General features: G+C 35.1%; 1 protein-coding gene across 10 annotated transcripts in view; it reads right to left on the minus strand.

Moving 5' to 3' along the window:
• Nucleotides 1–901: 901 nt before the first annotated feature.
• RACGAP1 (Rac GTPase activating protein 1) overlaps nt 902–18,291 on the minus strand; it is a 31,294-nt gene continuing 13,904 nt past the window's right edge. For all 10 annotated transcript variants that reach the window (XM_034412417.3, XM_034412419.3, XM_034412418.3 and 7 more), the window contains exons 3-18: nt 17,648–17,747; nt 16,122–16,324; nt 14,759–14,889; nt 13,412–13,481; nt 13,172–13,225; nt 11,884–11,961; nt 11,021–11,138; nt 10,344–10,471; nt 8,566–8,730; nt 7,157–7,252; nt 6,601–6,799; nt 4,443–4,548; nt 4,142–4,274; nt 3,885–4,020; nt 2,259–2,367; nt 902–1,493 (exon numbers count right to left, since the gene is read on the minus strand). In XM_034412417.3, the coding sequence (XP_034268308.1) occupies nt 1,418–1,493; nt 2,259–2,367; nt 3,885–4,020; nt 4,142–4,274; nt 4,443–4,548; nt 6,601–6,799; nt 7,157–7,252; nt 8,566–8,730; nt 10,344–10,471; nt 11,021–11,138; nt 11,884–11,961; nt 13,172–13,225; nt 13,412–13,481; nt 14,759–14,889; nt 16,122–16,324; nt 17,648–17,732 (1,887 nt within the window). In that variant the 5' untranslated portion in view covers nt 17,733–17,747 and the 3' untranslated portion in view covers nt 902–1,417. The remainder of the gene's footprint in view (nt 1,494–2,258; nt 2,368–3,884; nt 4,021–4,141; nt 4,275–4,442; nt 4,549–6,600; nt 6,800–7,156; nt 7,253–8,565; nt 8,731–10,343; nt 10,472–11,020; nt 11,139–11,883; nt 11,962–13,171; nt 13,226–13,411; nt 13,482–14,758; nt 14,890–16,121; nt 16,325–17,647; nt 17,748–18,291) is intronic.

Below are 18,291 nucleotides of genomic sequence, written 5' to 3' on the forward strand. Positions count from 1 at the left end.
CAACCTTGAAAATTTAGATTAAGTGCAAGTATATCAAAATCTCATTTAAGTCAGGTAGTAGACACAGGTAACCCATTAGAGTCAATAGAACTTTCTGGATACCCAATAAACTGAGGTTATCCTCAAAGATGAAAACCCTATAGTAATCTTTCCTCATAATTTACACAATTTTGAGAGAATGGTCCCTGGCCATTTATTCCCCTCACCTGTCCAAAGTTATTTATAGTTATAGATTTCCAAGTACTGGAAATTCCCATCAAATATCCCTAAATAAATTTGGCAACAAAAAGTGTTTTTGCAAGTAAAGGGAAAAAAAAAAAAAAGCACCCCCACCCCCATCCAGATACTTAGGGAGAATTTTGAAACCCATGTCCAGATTCCAATTGTACAGAGATTCCTGAAAGCAACAGCATTTACTATGGCAGAAAATGCCTCAATCTGAAACTTATATAGAATAGAGTCACACAGAGGGGAAGTTGTGCAATAAATTTTCTTGCACCCATTCTTTGCTTGTTTGGGAAGATTATCCAAGTTTACTAATTTTACTCGTTCAAATCTATGTCACTTTATCTATTCTATTTTTGATGCTGCAAAATAACATGCTCTTAAATAGAGAGTAGTTTTTAACATACAACAGAAAATAATTAAAAAGTCAAAAGGACAGATTTATCCCATACATCTATCAACAGATATTACATTCAACTTCTATTTAATGACAGCTCTTTTAAGAATTCCCTTTATCAGAAAGCTTTGTAGATGTACATTCAAAAATAAATTCACATTGCTATGACTGTAACCTTAACAGTCTTCCCAATGCAAAGCACATGATTTCAACAAGTGTATATAATTCAAATAGTCTAAGTGGGTGAGATTAGAGTTAAAGTGACAACATACTATTATCTCATTTCCTCAATTAGTTTATTATGTCCTCCTTTGATATAAAAAGAAATATCTTATACAATGTGCACATGCACTAATGGACCACTTGGTTTCAATTTTTCACATGACCACATTTTGAATTTATATAGTTTCAAGTAGAAACCCTTTGTAATGGATCAGCACTTATTTTATCCAAAGCTTGTGAAATGAAGAAAACTATTAGTTTTTCAAACTACATTCCTTTCCAATGATGGCAGTTTCCCAGCTAGAGACATATTTTCAAAAACAAGTAAGCAAACTTACACATTCCCTACTTACACACTGAGTGGATTATGCCAGTTATACCCTACAATAAATGTGATATGACTAGACATCTTAGACTGAATAAAATTCAACTAAAATTTAAGAAAAGCAAAAAAGCAGCTATATATTACTGACATTATTACACATTGTTGTTAGGAAGTGAAGGAAGACTTGAGATTTTATTGCTGGTCTTTATAATGGCATTGCAAGCAGATAATCAGAACACCAAGATATTTCATTTCAGCATTGGAGAAGCAAAAAAGTTTCCTTGCCGTCCAAGAGTTGTCGCAGACTTGCTTTTGCTTGCAAATCTAGGAAATAAGTGGAAAGATTCATCATGAGCAGTTTTCAGTATGCAATAGTGGCCAGTGTCTGTATGTTTTAGCATTTGAAAAATAACCTTACTCTTGAAATGTATCTTTTTATATCTTTCATTAATATCTGTTGAACACTGCTCCATATTTCCACTTTCCTGACATACAAAAAACATACAACTCAAATTCCCTGAAATTAATGCAAATAACCTTTCCCCTGGCTTCCACATATAGTCCAGAAACAGTTGTACAGAGGAGGCAGTTGGGCTATTCCGTGTTGTATTTATATAACACATATTCAGGAAAAATCACAACCCCACAAAAGTCCACTTAAGGAGCCTGCAATTCACAGGTAAACTGATAAGATAGCCTTATATTTCAAATTAAAAACGGCAACCATTTGATCTGAAATTTTTTTTTGGAAGTATTCACAACTAATGTGTTGCTCATTCGGAGTATTTTTCCATCGGGATATGTATCAATTATTTCTCATATTCTCTTCTATCTCAAATAGTCTCATCAATTTTCATTCCCCAGTACTCCAAATCATATATCTAGAATCAGAATTCCCCCCCCCCCATTTTTCTCTGATATCACCCACTAATTGGTGATCAGCTATTATACAAACTCAATTTATAGCTCCAAAACACCAAGGAAGAATAGAAAAAAAAACATACTTTGCTAATTTATTCTGGTCTGTGACCTCAATAAGGATTTGACTTGATATTTTGCTAATTAGACCAAATAAATAATTAAACTTACTTGGGAGTGGTTTTGCTAAATGTAGATTTGACTTTCTGAGACAGTGAGCTGCTTGAAGGAGTTTTTACCAATTGCTGTTCTGGAGTAGTGAGTGGTCCCAACATGCTCACTATGTGATAAGAACAATTACAGTTAATATTCTTAAGATACAATATTTCAAATAGCTTCAGCATTTTAAGTAAAGTGATGAAAAATCTTAATGAGAATGACTTACTCCCTCTCTCAAATAATATCACAATTAATCCAAATCTAATTCTCACGTTTTCAACCTTTGCTCAAAAAATAAACTAAAGTGCAAATAACTCAAGTCATACTATTCTCCTGCAATTTTTTTGCAAGCAAAATCCCCAAATATCGAAATCCAATTTATGTAGACTGAAGTAGCAGACACAGAAAATGGGTAGATACGCTCCATATGTTGAGGACTACATACTACAGGAGCAGAGAATAAGATTGTATGTGAAAGGAAACAATTAGAGGTTTTTCACTAAAAATGGCAACCCTGTCGAATTTATTTATTTCTGCAATTTATCTATCACATCAATCCTCAAAGACTTTAGGCAGTTTACAGAGATTAAAATAATAACCATAAAATAAAATTACATTTTGAAATTTCCACACATCAAATAAGAATACAAAGCCACATACATTCACATTCGATGTGCTTTTGTATGTGCATGCATGCATTTGTACCTGTAGCTCTCCAATCAGCCCCCATAAATCTTCCAGAAAAGCCAAGTTTGTACTGATTTCTATAACACATGGGGGTGATTCTTGTGTCAAGCGACAAGTTGTCCACAGGAGGGGAACTGCTACTAACAAAGTTCAGTGTTGAGTCCCCTCTTGCCACCTACGTACTGGTAGGTGGGACCTCTTAGTAAATACACTCTAGCTATCAGGATGGAATGGGCAGAGACTATGTGGAAAGACAGTCCCTTAAATATCAGAACGCAAGCCAAACAGGGAAACTTAAAGGTATCAACCAGCACCTAGAATTGCACTTGGACCTAGAATTGTACTTGGAAATATACTGACAGCCATTATAGCTCCCAGAGTGTTGAAATGTGACAGTAGAGATTGGTCTGCAAACATGTAGACTGTTGCATTCTGGGCCAGTTGAAGTTTCTGAATAGACTTTGTGGATAGCCCAAGTAGAACTAATTATAATAACCTAATTGGGAGGTGACAATGACATGAGTAATCTTCCTCAATCCTGTCCCATACGAAGTTGCAAATGGTGTACCAGTTGAAGGGTCCCCTGATCACAGCTTCTCCCTACTAATGTAGTAGGAATGGTGAGTCTGGGTGGAACTTTTGTGTTGTGAATCTGCTCTTTCTGGGGAACAGATTCCCATCAAATGTTACAGAAGCTTTCAAATTAACAGTCACTCCGACTTGTTTGCCTTCCCCAACCAGATTGGCTGTCTCTGGACATTTGGACAGGACTTCTACAACATCTCCCACTGTTTAGAGGTATTCAGTTTAAAGGTATACTGATGACATAATTGGGTATCATAACACTCATATTCACAGTTTGGTGTGAAAAAGCAACACTATTGTTCACATTATCAAGTTTCAATTAGCACATGTGTTGGATCATAGCTAACAATTCAAAGGCATAATTACCTTTAATATCAGGTGTGCAGGTTGTGGAGTAAGCATTGGCATTTTCAATGATGTGAGCTGGCTCAATATTTTCCTGTTCTACCATGATAAGCTGGCTCCAGTAACCCACAGGCAAAGTGAGCAACCGTTCCACAACCTACAAATTCACATTGACATATAAAGAATATTTTTTCTTTTATTGATTCTTTCAAATCAATGCTTCTCAATCATTTGAAATATTGAACATTTCCAGTCTGTTATGCACACTTGTGACCTACCCTAGGTTGCCTTTTTGTGTCCTGGAGTAGTGTCATGGGATCAGGTTCTGGTATAGCATGGCCAACAATGGTAGGCCCAAAGACTTTAGCCAGGTTGGAAATATCCATTCTGGTATCTGGACTTTGAGCCACTCTAGGGAAAAGACAGACATCTAGGAGCATTTGTGCAAAGAGGAGCAATACATTTTGTTTTAGGAACTATTCCTTTCATTGTCACCCCAATCCCACAAGATGAACAGAATTATAGTAAAAGAATCTTTTTTATCACCTCTTCAAGAATTAATAAGACAACTGAACTTACCTCTGCAGGTGAATCATGAGGAATGCCAGAGTTTCCCTATTAGCCTGTGGTAGCTCTCCAACAGTTTGATACATGGCTGCTATACTGTTGTCCTCATCTATAATTTCTTTAAATGGAAACATAAAAAATGGTATTTCTATGACCTCTTCCAGCTTATTACAATGGAGAAAATAATGAATTTTCTGCAGGTACCTTAATTATAACTGCTTAGGTTTCTAAGACTTTGGTCTCCATGTTAGGGAGGCAGAATTAATTTAAAACGGCAACATATTAGGCCTTTCCCAACGTATAGGTATGTTCATATATCATACTAAGCTATTGTTTGCTTAATTATTATTTACTGAATAAACTGCAATTGGCTGAATTCAAACAACCATTAAATTAATCCCAAAGAAATCACTCTGTGATGTGTGATGCACAGCTCAAGTCTTACTAAAACGTTTAGCAGGGAAGGAGGGAGGGGAAAGAGAGGTTAACAGTTAAACTGTTAAACAAGAATGATATAAGTCTCCAAATCTGGAGCAAGAAAAAAGTCATTGATCAAAAATCCATGGGAGACAGTGTCTCCCTCTAATCTATATTTGCAAATTGTGTTGGGGAGCTAAGGAAGACTAGACTAGTCTGTAGACTAGTTTGGAAGATTACATAGCATTTTACCTCCAAGTGTTTTCCCAACCAAATAATTTCTATATCTTTCTATCAATAACATATTAACATCTATTGCTCTCTATGAAAATAAACGTTGTTGAAATAAAGAATTGAGCTATTGAAATTTTAAAAATTAAGTATTATGTTGAGTAATAGAAAAAAATGTTTCCCAGGACATCTTCCTGCTGTTGGAAATGCGGTTACAATAATGGAACTTATTTTCACCAATGGTGGACCTGCCCGCAGGCGGTTAAATATTGAAAAAAAATACGGCAATGGATTTTGGAAATTACACAGATCAATTTGGAATTAAGGACCGAGATTTTCCTGTTGGGGGCAAAACCTTTGAATGTTAAATCAGGTATATGATTCTTGTTGATTCACATTATTACTGCAGCAAGATTAGCGTATGCGCAGGAGTGGGAAAATCAATACTTACCTATGGATTTGAAAATAATAAAATTAATGAGTGTGCGGAATCAGATAGATTAACTAGATTGATCAATGGTAAAAAAAGATTCAGAATTTTATAACAGTTGGAAATTATGGTACGATTGGGTCCAGAAAAGGTGGGATAGAATAGATATATGATGATGTATATATATGATGGCAAGTATGTATGTATAAAGGAATGACTTTATATTTATGGACAATGTACTCACATTACACCATGGTGGCAGGATTGTATATTTTATTTGTGTATTGGTGCATAGAATATATTAATAAAAATTATTTTTAAAAAAAGAAATTTTAAAAAATAAGTATTATGTTGAGTAATAGAAAACAATAAGAAAGGGATTTTTAGTGCAGTGGTCTCCAACCTTTACACCTTGGTGGCTCGGCCTGGTGCATGTATGCGTGTGTGTGAATGGCAGGCACACGTGTACAGCTTTGTACGTGAGCACCCTCTGCTCGCATAAGTGGAGCTTCGCATGCACACTTGCCTGCTGCTTGTGCGAGTGGAGCTGCGCGCATGTGCTTGCCCATTGCAACAGGCCGTAGCCCGGTAGTGAGCCACAGAGTGGGGGTTGGAGACCCCTGTTCTAATGCGTAATTGTACTCTTTTAGTCTTGGCCACTTTTGTTACATTAACAAAAACAGAAAACTGATTTTCAAACAGACAGCGTGGAAAATAAAAAATAGAATGAAGTCAATATATAGGAATTCAAAGGAAGTTTTAGCAAATAAGTACTAAATCACAGTACTTAATATTTTTTTTTTGGGGGGGGGAAGTCTATACATCTATACTATAGAAATATTGTACTATAAATCTAGTCACTTTGTGTCAATCCAACCCACCTCAAGGGATTGTTGTTGTGGGGAAAAAAGGGTATATGTTGGATATACTTACTGCCTTGAGCTATTTGTAAAAATAATAAATGCAGGATACAAGTTTTTTTTAATATCATGGATAAAAACATATTAAAAGGATAAGAATCAGCATTTTAGTTTGCCTAGTGGAGAAAAGTATATTCAACATTTATACTCAAATGTGTTATATTACTCATACCTGCTGCTTCCATAAAGTCCTTATTGAGACGGAAAGTAAGAAGAGGCTCTTTAAGATTGCGGAGAAAATCTTTAAGAAGGCCACATATAGCATGGATATCTTCCACTCTGCTAAGTAGAGGTACTGTTTTCCCTCTAAGGAATTTCTCCTTCAAATCTTTCACTGTGCGGTCACAGCCAGAAATTCGGTAGAGGCCCGTCTGTTGAAACAAAGATTTTTAAAGCAAGATCCCAAACTTGTTTCTCTGAAATCCCTCCAGCTTTAATATAACATGTGCTAGCATTTGACTTCCATAATCACCACCCCGGCAATTCTAAAAGTAGCTACATCTTGGTGAATATAGAACACGGGTGTCAAACTCGCCACGTCACATTGCCGTCACGTGACGTATCGCAATGTTTTTTTCCCTTCGGGGTGGGTGTGGCCTGCGTATGACGCATCCTGCCGCGGACATCCAGTTTGATACCCCTGATATAGAAGGTCTTAGCAGAAAGCATATGCATTTTCTGCATTCCAAACAATTCCATAAGATTTATACCTTTTAAGTTTAGTTTACCTCATTCAAGCCTCGTCTCTCAATCTCATTTACACAGTGAACTAAAATGAAAGGGATCATTGGAGTCGTCAGAGGTACAAAATCCGCCAGAACTCCCTAAAAAGAGAGAAAGGAACAAGTATGGGAAATGGGAAATAACAAGTTATTCTTGTTATTTTTATTTTCACTAAAGAGAAAGCAAAGCCACGGTTTTTAATATAATTTAACAGTAAAACTAGTAAGAAATATATCATGTAAGTGCATAGTAAGAAAACAAGAGACAAGGAACTCATTTAACTTGTGTGACAGAGTGCCAGATTCTACAGCTTAAATCTTAAGATTCTACTCATAAACTAAATTAATGTACCATAGCGCTAATACAAAAAGAAAAAACATGGCATGAAATGTTCAGTAACTCAATACAAGAGATACAAGAATAAAAATTTAACATATTTCTGAGCACTGTAATATGCTAATAGTACAACAATGACAGTAACAATGCAAGGATTTTTTTAAGCATATGTTACATATTACTTCTTCCCTGTTTAGATTATATTTGGAACATAATATGCTTGTGAAAAATCTTAGACATGAGCAATAAATACTAAGATATAAGTAAACAGATTCCTTTCCAAAATATCAGGCAGTTAGTTTTTTTCTTCTGTTCTCCTTTTATTTTGTATTTATAGATACCAATGTGCTTTAAAGCAAGGTGGATTTGATTTAAATTGAGTTGATTTAAATCACAATTTAAATCATGATTTAAATCACTAGTAAAAAGGCTTGATTTAAATCAACTCGATTTAAATTGTAATTTTTAAAGAGCAACTGTCATCTCTGCTACTCCTTTGACCCACTGTTGACTCACTGAGTCCCAGTGTTGCAGAATATACAGCCTCATGCTAGATAACTAAGCTCCATTTCATGCTGAATAAACTAAATTATTTATGTATCTTAAATAGAAAACTATCTTACGATAGATTTTTACCCCAAAAGTTTTTTATTAAAATAAATTCGATAAAAATAAAAAAAAATACGATTTAAATCAAAAAAATTCGATTTTTTTATTTTTTTAAAAAAAATCATTGATTTTTATCCACCCTGCTTTAAAACAGATAGCAAGAAAGCTTTACACATACGCATGGCACGTATATTAAAACTCCAGTCTCCAGTGTATACTTTTCTTTCTATCAGCACCTAGAATCTAAAGAGCTTCTTTAAATTCCAGTATAAGAAGAGTTGGTGGCTGTATCAACAGTAGCTTTATTTACCAGAAAATAACTTGAAACATTGCTGCTGCTTATATCAAAAACATTTTCACAGCGAACTAACACTCTTTCACCTATTTAAATCTTCAATATTATTATTATTACTTTTTGAGATCCAAAATACAATCATCAGCCACTAAGGTGTTTTATTTAGAAGCATACCTGTCCAATTTTGACAGGGGTTCCTGCTACAGTAGGGGTGCAGGGCAGGGGGCAGCGATCTCGACATTCTGGATGTGTAACTACCCGACAGTCTCTGCATTTCAGGGACATTTTCCCAAACTTTATCCGCTTCCCGCATGGAACACATGACTCAGGTTTAATAACCTAGAGAGAATATGTGTAAACTAACTTGATTGAGAATAAGCAATGAAATATATTGAGTTCAATAAACAGGCACAGACAAGTACATACAACTAGCCACTAAAATACATTCATGTGAAGACATTACTGTATACATGTTTATTTTATTTAAATTATCTATCTGTACCAGTTGAATGCCCACCCGGAGGAAGGTGTCTGGATCTCTACAAAGGTCATGCATTTTTCTTTTTAGGAAAGGCAGATGCCTTCACAAGACCAAGAACAAGTAGGCAGAAAAGAGGAAAATGGCAGAATGCACCTGTAAAGTGGTGTATACATGCCTTAGATATAAAGCATTTTAAAAAGAGAGAAAGGGAAAGTGGAGAAAGGGGGTGGGGTGGGGTTACATTTCAGATGCTGCAAGACATGCTGCTGGAGAGCACATCAACTGGTTTATGGACAGCTGAGCAGAGGAATGCCCTGCCCTGCCAAGTTTACAGATGCCAATTCTAGGACAAGGAAGAAAACCAGAAGAAAAAGCAGTTTTTCTAGCAGTTTGTGAGAGTGTAGAAAAAACCAGGAAGATGGACTGTGTTGTGTACAGTGAGATTCAGATGCTGGATATAGATATCTGTGAGTTAAAAGCAACCAGGAGAAAATTGATAGACATTCCAGTGTCAGTAACTGATATAAGAAGAACTTACAATAAATCACAAGCAGAAAGAAACATAAGGGTGAGAAAAATTAAGTAAGTTAAGACTTGATTTCTTTTACTATAAGTATTGTTCTATTCTTTACATACATAGCAAAACATATTGGTTTTGTAAATAATTTTACTTGCATATATGATTAGATCATGCTGCTTCTTTAATGTAAGTATCGTAGTATCCAAAATGCAAGCCCTAATTTGTTTAATTATTCTCTCTCTCTCTCTCTCTCTCTGTGTGTGTATCAGTTCATCCTGACCCACCCTCTGAAACACAAATTTAATCATAACTAATTCTGAATTGTGAAAATCCCAGTTATGAGTAACAAAAGCAAATTATAGCTGCTCTTTAACCAGCTTTTTATTCAGCAAGATTGCTATATTACATTACTTAGGCATTTGTGGTATTTGGCAGCTAGGAACAATACTATGGCAGGATCATTATTTAAACTCTATGCAAAATGTAAACCTAATTGTTTTTCAACTATATTTTTATATGTAATTTGATTAACAAATGAAATGAAATGAATGAAAAGGAAATGAAAATAGGGCATGAGTTTGCAGCTCTATGGTTAAACATTTGCAAAGTGGTTTCCTTCCAACCTTTATTTGACTTCTTGCAAAAAAAATGTGCAAATGTCTTCCTTAACATGGCTTTCTGGGCAAGCCTTTACAAACCAAGAGAAGGTTCTACATCACATTTGATGTATTATGAAATCATTAAACAACTTTGCACTGTGTCAGAAACAGTATCTATTCTAGCAACTGCCATGTTTCATTCTCTTTTTTTCAGAACATTTCAAAACATAACCTCAGCTGACAATCAGAGAATGAGTATGACTGACTACAAAAAGTCAGCTGACTAGTATCTTAGACCCAAAATAATATGAGCTTTGAATTGGACCCAGAACTGAGAGGCCTCTTCACTCACCGTTTTTGATACAAATTCGTGTAGTCTCGTCCCAGTGCTTCCAGGAGTGCTAGATCCATCTGTTTCGGATTTGTTTCCAACCTTCCTGCTTCCCAGGCTTGAGTCACTGTTCCAAGGCTGTAGGATGGCTTGGGTGGAAAAAGAGACAATTTGAAAAATCAGTTTTTGATACAGGATTAAGCTGACAGTTTAAACTAATACATCTACTCTAACCTGTGTTGTTAACCTGATAAAGTTATTTCTCTCTTTTCTCAATTCTATTACAATAGGTAATACTTCGCTTTTGGGGGGGGGGGGGAGAAGCAAATGGTTACTTTTAGATCCTTTCCTCAGCACAAGGGCTCAGACTTAAAGGATATTTTAAACCTTCTTAAAGAACCGATGCGTGGGATGGATTTAACATTTATACATTTTCTCACTGGCAGGTTTCTTCTTTTCCTGTTATATAAAATCCAATGAAGGTAAAGATTGAAAATTAAAAGTACGTAGTGTTACACGTGGAAAGAAAATATGGTCCTATGTGATTCATAACAAATTTCAACTGTAATTCAGATGAACACTGTCAGAAACCCCTTACTTTCATTTCTATCAGCAGCTGCATTGTTACTGGCAAACACAGATTAAAAACTGTGACAAAGAAGAAATCATAATAGTCTAAATTTCATAGACACATTTACCTGCCTTTCTCTGGTTTCCCACATAGTAAGGTATAGTCTCAATAGTGGCAACTGCTTCAATTGGGCCGCCATCATTAGGAACTGTGAGAGTTGTTTTTGCAACTATGGATTCATTTCCCTGAAATAAAATAGTTGAAAGAAGCATGTAGGAAACATAAACAAGAAGCTCTCTCTTTCAGAATATTTAAGATATGTATGTTTTAATAGTGCAATCTGGACACCTACTCAGCATCCTAGGCAGCAAAACTTAAAAACCCTGGTTTCAAATGAGAAAAGAGAAATTTCCACATGATACCAATAAATCCCATATTCTCCAACAGATTCCTTACAGTTGTATACTCCAGGTACATTGTATACTCCAGACTGCAGACCCCAAAATTCCTGGTCACCATAATCAAAACCTGAAAGCATATCTAGGAATCACATCAGGAAATGCACCTGAGAGAGCACTAACTTATAACTTTAAGAGCAGTTTGGTGCAGTGGTTAAGGCGTTAAGACTAGAATCTGGGAGACTGTGAGTTCTAGTCTCACCTTAGGCACAAAGCCAAATGGGTGACCTTTGGCCAGTCACTTTCTCAAAGCCCTAGGAAGGAAGCAAGTGTAAATCAATTCTGAAAAACCCTGTCAAGAAAACTGGAGGAACTTGTCCAGGCTATCTCCAAGAATTGAGCATAATAAAACAAAAGCACACACACACAGTGCCCTATTGGCAACATGAAATTGCTGATGAATTTGCAGTGAGTAAAAAGCTATGAAGCAATGAATACTAATGAACACCCCCTCTATAGTTAAATATGTGGTATTTAGAGATCAGAGACCTACTTCTGGAAGGAATCTAATAGTCTTTGTAAAAGCACATACCTGATCTACTGTAGAGCCAATGGAACGAGTTTTCTTTAAAGGACCAGGTGGGCCTTCAATAAACTGTCTAGAAGAGCGCTGTAAAGGAAGCACATTTGTAAGTCTCTGAGTGAAAGCATGACAGCATTCTTGAGTGAAGGGAAAATTCTAGAGAAATATTAAATTCTATATTTATAGAGATTCTAAGCAGAATAGGAAGTGTTTATCTAAATTATCATTTCCTACTCAAAACATGCAGAGACAACACACTTTTTGCCTACCTTACCTAGTAACCCATACAGATGAAAGTAAAGAGAATTAAATGGGAAGGGTGGTAGATTATCTCAAGTATATATTAAATGTACTAGCTGGATGCCTGTGCTTCACTACTAAACTATGCGCTCAGGCTTGATCCGTAGCATCAGAGCATGTTAATATAAAGCAACTGGCAGTTAGAACAGAGGGGGAGGGGGAATAGAATGTCCCAGCCCACAGGCCGGAAGAGTCACGTGCTGACCACGCCCACTTTAGCAAAGGGGTAGCATCAGTGTGTGTTAATATAAGGCAACTGGCAGTTGGGACAGAGTTCCATTCGGGGGGGGGGGAGTAGAACATCTAACTCCTAGCATGTGAATATAATACTGTATATGAAATACTAATGATCTGATGGTCATTTTGAAAAATTGTTTCTTAGCAAGCACCTAGAAGCCAAGAGGAACATAAGTGCCAAATTTCAAGTTTGTAGGTTTTACCGTCCTGGAGATTTTGTGATGAGTGAGTTGTATTTGGCTTTTATATATATATAATAAGATTTCCAGAGTTCAGCTGTATATTAACTGAAAGCAAAACTGATGGCAATTTCCACATCAACATCCAATACAGGAAGTTTTTAAAGAAGAAACTGGACATTTATCTAAAATTATATAGGGTTTCCTGCTTGAGCTGGGGTTGGACTAGATCTCCAAGTTTCCTTCCAACTATTATTCTGTTACATCAGATTTTCTTAAATATATTTGCCAAAATTGTCCTATTTATTGCACAAGCAAAAAGTATGGAAATTAAATGGTTCTCTACATAATGCTTGGCTGTTAGGAGATTCTGTGAGCATAAAAAAAAGTTTCAGACTTAAGAGTATAACTCTAATGAAAAAATAACAATTATATACACTGAAATATGATTTAAATGTTCCCAAGCTGAAAACATTTGCATTATAGGCATACCCCCAATCACTAATGTAAATTTCAATAATAAATGAAACCTGCTCTTTGCATCAGGTAATACAAGTAAATTTTTAAAAACCCATACATACCCTTTTTTCTCTCTTTTTCAACCTAATAGTCTTTACCATTGTGGAATCCCAATCCTAGATATTAGAAAAAACAACCTCTTTAGTATCAAACAGATGGCAAACATGCATTTTCAGTCTGTCCATTCCTTTAGGCTTAACTTTGAATATTCACCCATAATAATAGACATCTTACAAAGGATCATTTTAAAAAATTTATTGTAAGACAATACAAGAAATGAATTCAGATAATGGTTACATTACCAATGATTCGTCAGTTTTGTCAAAACTGATGTCGGATAAAATTGAACCAGATTCATCTATTGTTGACAGCCTAAAATAAAAATCACACATATTTTAAAATCTCACCTTATCATAGATAGTAATCTAGTACTTGATAAGGTAGCAGAGTTTGAAAAGAAAGTTATAACATATTCAGAATTTTTTACATGGGATTTGGTATCTTGGTGTAAAAACTTTACTGTAATAATACTAAAAAAAGACTAAAAGATTCATTTTTAAAGCTCCTTAACAGTTCAGGTTAAACATTACATTTCAGTGGTTTCAGTGGGACAACCCTGAATATGTCCTTTATGCCACTGCCTAACTTAATGGGAGTCAACTTTTCTTCAAATAAAACATTTACAATGTTTACCATATATTTTGTACCCTCTAATCCCCTAAATTTGTCTTAATACCACCAAAATCTATTGGAGAGAAACTATTTTTTAAAAAACCCATATATCCATATGTTTATAGAATTTGGATAGATTTTGTATAGCTGATGAATAAACATACCCAGAGTTATGCAGTAATAGATTCATCCTGCCTGTATATAAAACTACATATTTCCTGAGATACAAGTTGGAATTCTGAAAATCCTATTTTCCAGGAAAAACAAGATAAAAGAATGTAGCACTTTGCTTCTGGAATTCTTTCCAATCCCTTAAAAATATGAGTTACATGAACAGGAAGGAAGCAGGAGGCGGCTAATAATGGGAGAGTCAACAGTTATCTGAGCTACTGCCCTACTGTAGGAAGTGGACATATTTCTCTGCAGCCCCTGCCTAGATCTAGGCCATTTTCCCAACTCAAAAGTTTTTGAGTTGTGCCAAACAATTTGGTCCCATTCTATTCAATTCTCATAAGCTTAGCATATTGATAAACAGAACCTCTTGGATATAATTCAAGAAATAAAACTGGAGTTTTGTGATTGACTTCCACCTTCCAATAAAGTAAGTTCTTTACCTCTTTCATGTAGCTATATATCCCATGACGTTTCTCTGTATCTTACCACAATTTAAGAGTAAAAACAGAGAAGACATCCTGAAGTTTAACAATGCTATTTGCAACCCATGTACTTTGAAAATTTTTGAATATTTGAAAAATATTTGAAAATTTTAAATAACAAAATGCACAAAAATATGTTAAGGACTGCATCTTGCTATTTTAAGCACCTTCTGTTAACATAGGGTTGAATCTTTGATTTCTGACTCTTAAAGAAAAAAATTCAATAGATTGAGAAAATGTTCACTAGTCAAAATGAAGGAAGATATTAGCCATTACATTATTACAATCTGATCCACCTAAAATAAATCATGAACAATCTACCTTTTGTTACCACCAATGGACACCTGAGGCCTGTTTAAAAAGGCCAGTGCTGATTTCTGTTCTTCGCTCAGCTGTATGCTGCCTGATGAATCACACATGAGAAGCTCTTTGATCAGCTGAATCTGTTGCTCCTACAAATTGAGAAACATTAAAAGTAGCTTTATATTACATTTATAGCACAGAAAGCACATAATATGCAAAACCTTCTGAGAAACACAACTATGCTGTTGGCATATTAATCCCTATGCAAGGCACATACACTGATCTCTCAAATTATAGCATGAGATTAAAACAGCCAAGGGATTTTGTTGGAGCCAATTGCTAACCAGTATAAAATCTCATATACTCCAAATAGATTTCTTTCAGCTATAAAGCAATTTGCTGGTATCTTACCAATTCCATTGACTAATCACAACAGCATTCACCCTTTAGTCCCACAAAAGAGAAAAGATGCCTTTTGCAATGGGTAATTGCGGCTATTGTATCTGTGGAATAAACTTGTAAATGCCACTTCAAAACACAATTCACATTAGATGGGAGGGATCTAAGAAATAGGTGCAGAAGGATCCATTCATCGTTAAGCTTCCAAACGGCTTCCTTACTTTGCCTCGAGCAAAAGGTTCCCTTTCATAAAAGAACTCTTATTGTACTACAAACTGGAAACAGCCCATGTCACCAATGAAATTAAAATAATTACACATTTATCCATTGCAGTCAAGTAATCACATTACAAGAAAATTTTAATTTAACAGACCGTTCAGGTAAAAGGGTTATCTATTAAATCCAAATGTTCCTGCCATTTATTTTCTTTATCTTCCTGGAGTTTTTCCTATCCCAGTCACTGCCCAGCATGCTACTTGCTGATCTTCCCAATATTTGCTTCTTACTTTTGACTAAGCCACCATTGTAAACTCATCCAGCTGTCTGATCTTTCTAGTATATTTCTCTCTTCTCCATGAAAATTCAAATATTAAATGTATCAATATTCCATTAGCAGCCCAATCACCCAAGTACCTTCACTCCCTCATTTAGAATTCAAATAGAAACTTATCCATTTTTAAAGGAAGCAGTCTCTACTGTTTAGACTGCTGCCCCAAATAATCCTTATTTTAGTGTGCTGCAGGATTTTTAAAAATTATATTTGAAGTATACTAAATTAAAGTCTATTAAACCAAGAGATTATAGGTTTATCAGCCAAATAAGAAGCCCACATTCATACTATTATTGCAATATATTTTTACCCACTGGTAAAAAAAAAAGGCTTATATCTATTGTCACATAAATGGATATTTAACAAAGCTGTTACATTCCTCTTCCAAATCTGATGCCACTTTTTGAAAAAGAAGCTCAGAAATATACACACCAACTTTTCACAATCTGCTTCAGCTCGCTGTCTTCTCTTGATCTCCACGTCTACTTGGTTGCGTGCATGTTTCAGTTTCACATCAAGAGCACTACGTTCAGTTTCTGTTTTCATCAGTAAATCTTTGTATCTGGCCACCTCATGATCCATTTTTTGCCATTTTCTCCTAAATTCTTCAAAATTCTTGGCCAGTTGGAGAAATTCTAGGGAAAGCGAAGTTTTAATCCATTTACACTTATTTTTTTAAATATATTTTTTCTATAGCCTTCTTAAATATCCTTTCAGTTTGATAATAATCTAAATCAGTGGGTCTTAACCTGCTCTGTGCAGACCCCTCGGGAGTTGGGGGCTGTAATATCGCAGGGGTTCAGTGAAGGCTTAAAGAAATGTAGTGATTTAAATCTTGACTTAAGGCTTGGGGGCCATGGTCTGTGGACACAAAAGGTATTTAAAGGGGATCTGTGTGGAAGATGAGATTGAGATCCACTGATGTAAATAGATAATGCCAGGGTGATAAAAAAAACCCACCCTGATTATTCAGAACACGATGCAAAAAGAGAAATAGTTATCTCTAAAAGTAAAGCTTTCTGCCAGTAAATCCAACTGAAGACAGTAGAACTTATTGATTAAACATGAATTCAGTCAACACTTTTCCCCCATAATCCAATTCAAGGATTTCAGTTCAGGTATTCAGTGTACTTCCATGTTAAGCATGATCAGTTACATCATGTCATAAGAAACAATAACCTTACTAAAGCAATGTATATAATACGAAAAGAAAAACTGTTATACAAACAAAACTGCAGTTATAGAAAAATTGTGAGTAGATTATATTACAATCAATGATGATGATATTAGGAAGACATTCAACAAAAAGTTTAAAATATGCTTCATTGACATTGATTATAGATGTTTGGATTTGTAACTTGATGGACAATTATATAAATATTGAACCAAAGGGGGGGAGGACTCTAATTTGTTAGATGCTCAACACTTCCTAATGTGGATATAAACTTTCTATCCTGATAAGTGATATTCATAAAGCATTGGATAATTTTTTCATTAAGCAGTATTTTCTCCTTAACCCTTCCAACACATTATTACAGATGTTGTGACTCTAACACTGCATAGACTTCATTTGAACTCTTTTGAGAACCGCAGAAATATAGAGCAAGGTAATCTGATTTCCTGAGACAATAGTTAGAATAACAATGTTAACTACTGGAACCATAATATTTTAACTACATGCTCTACACTGTTGCCTAGAAACCACATTGTACAAGCCCACTAGTTGTTACGCAGATTAGTTTTATACATAAGACATCCAACAAATTAATCATGCTTCCTGAGTTACTTTACAGACATTTGTTAGGTGATCTGAGAAATTTAGAAAAATTCACGCCTATCTTTCAAGGAAATTATAGAGCAGGAAGGAACCCTCAAATATATTTATTTGTATGTCTCTAATATTTGCAGGTGACTAACATGATTCACCTGCATAACATCCATAAATAGTGATCACTTACGGTATTCACTGTTTTCATTTAGAATTTCTGCTTGGCACATAAGCTGGTCAAAGAAATTCCGTAAATTCAGAATTGTCGTCTCCATTTTTGTCACATGAAACTGAAACAATTTGGAGATAAGTTTACTTTTGTCTTCTTTTTCTGTCAGGCACAGCAATCCTTGTCAATGATTTCAGATCTTAAAGTCAAGTATAATCATGCTATGGGTTTATAACAAATTGTAATATGAATAACTCAGCCACTGATTCAATATTTACATACATATATATAGATATAAAAGTTTTGATGACTGAGACGCCAAACTACATACTTATGTTTTCTCTTTCAAACTAATATCAGAAATCTTGCAAAAATTATGAACAGTATACTTCAAAACTGTGAACAAAGGGATTCATTAAATTATATAAGCAATGTAGGATTTACAGTTTGAAATAGGCAATAGAAAAGGCTACCAGCCAGCAAAAAAATCATGTAAATTGTTCTGTACAGTAGCTGGAAATGAAGATCTAGGTACAATCCAATGATCTCTGATAAGTCTGACTGATTTATGTGAGATTGAATTTTCCCCCCTCCAACGCTGGATAATTTTATTTATTTATTTTTATTTTATTTTCAATTTATATACCGCCCTTCTCCCTGAGGAC

Source organism: Pantherophis guttatus, chromosome 2 (assembly GCF_059756535.1).
Source record: "Pantherophis guttatus breed Tessera chromosome 2, ASM5975653v1, whole genome shotgun sequence".
Classification (NCBI taxonomy): Eukaryota; Metazoa; Chordata; class Lepidosauria; order Squamata; family Colubridae; genus Pantherophis; species Pantherophis guttatus.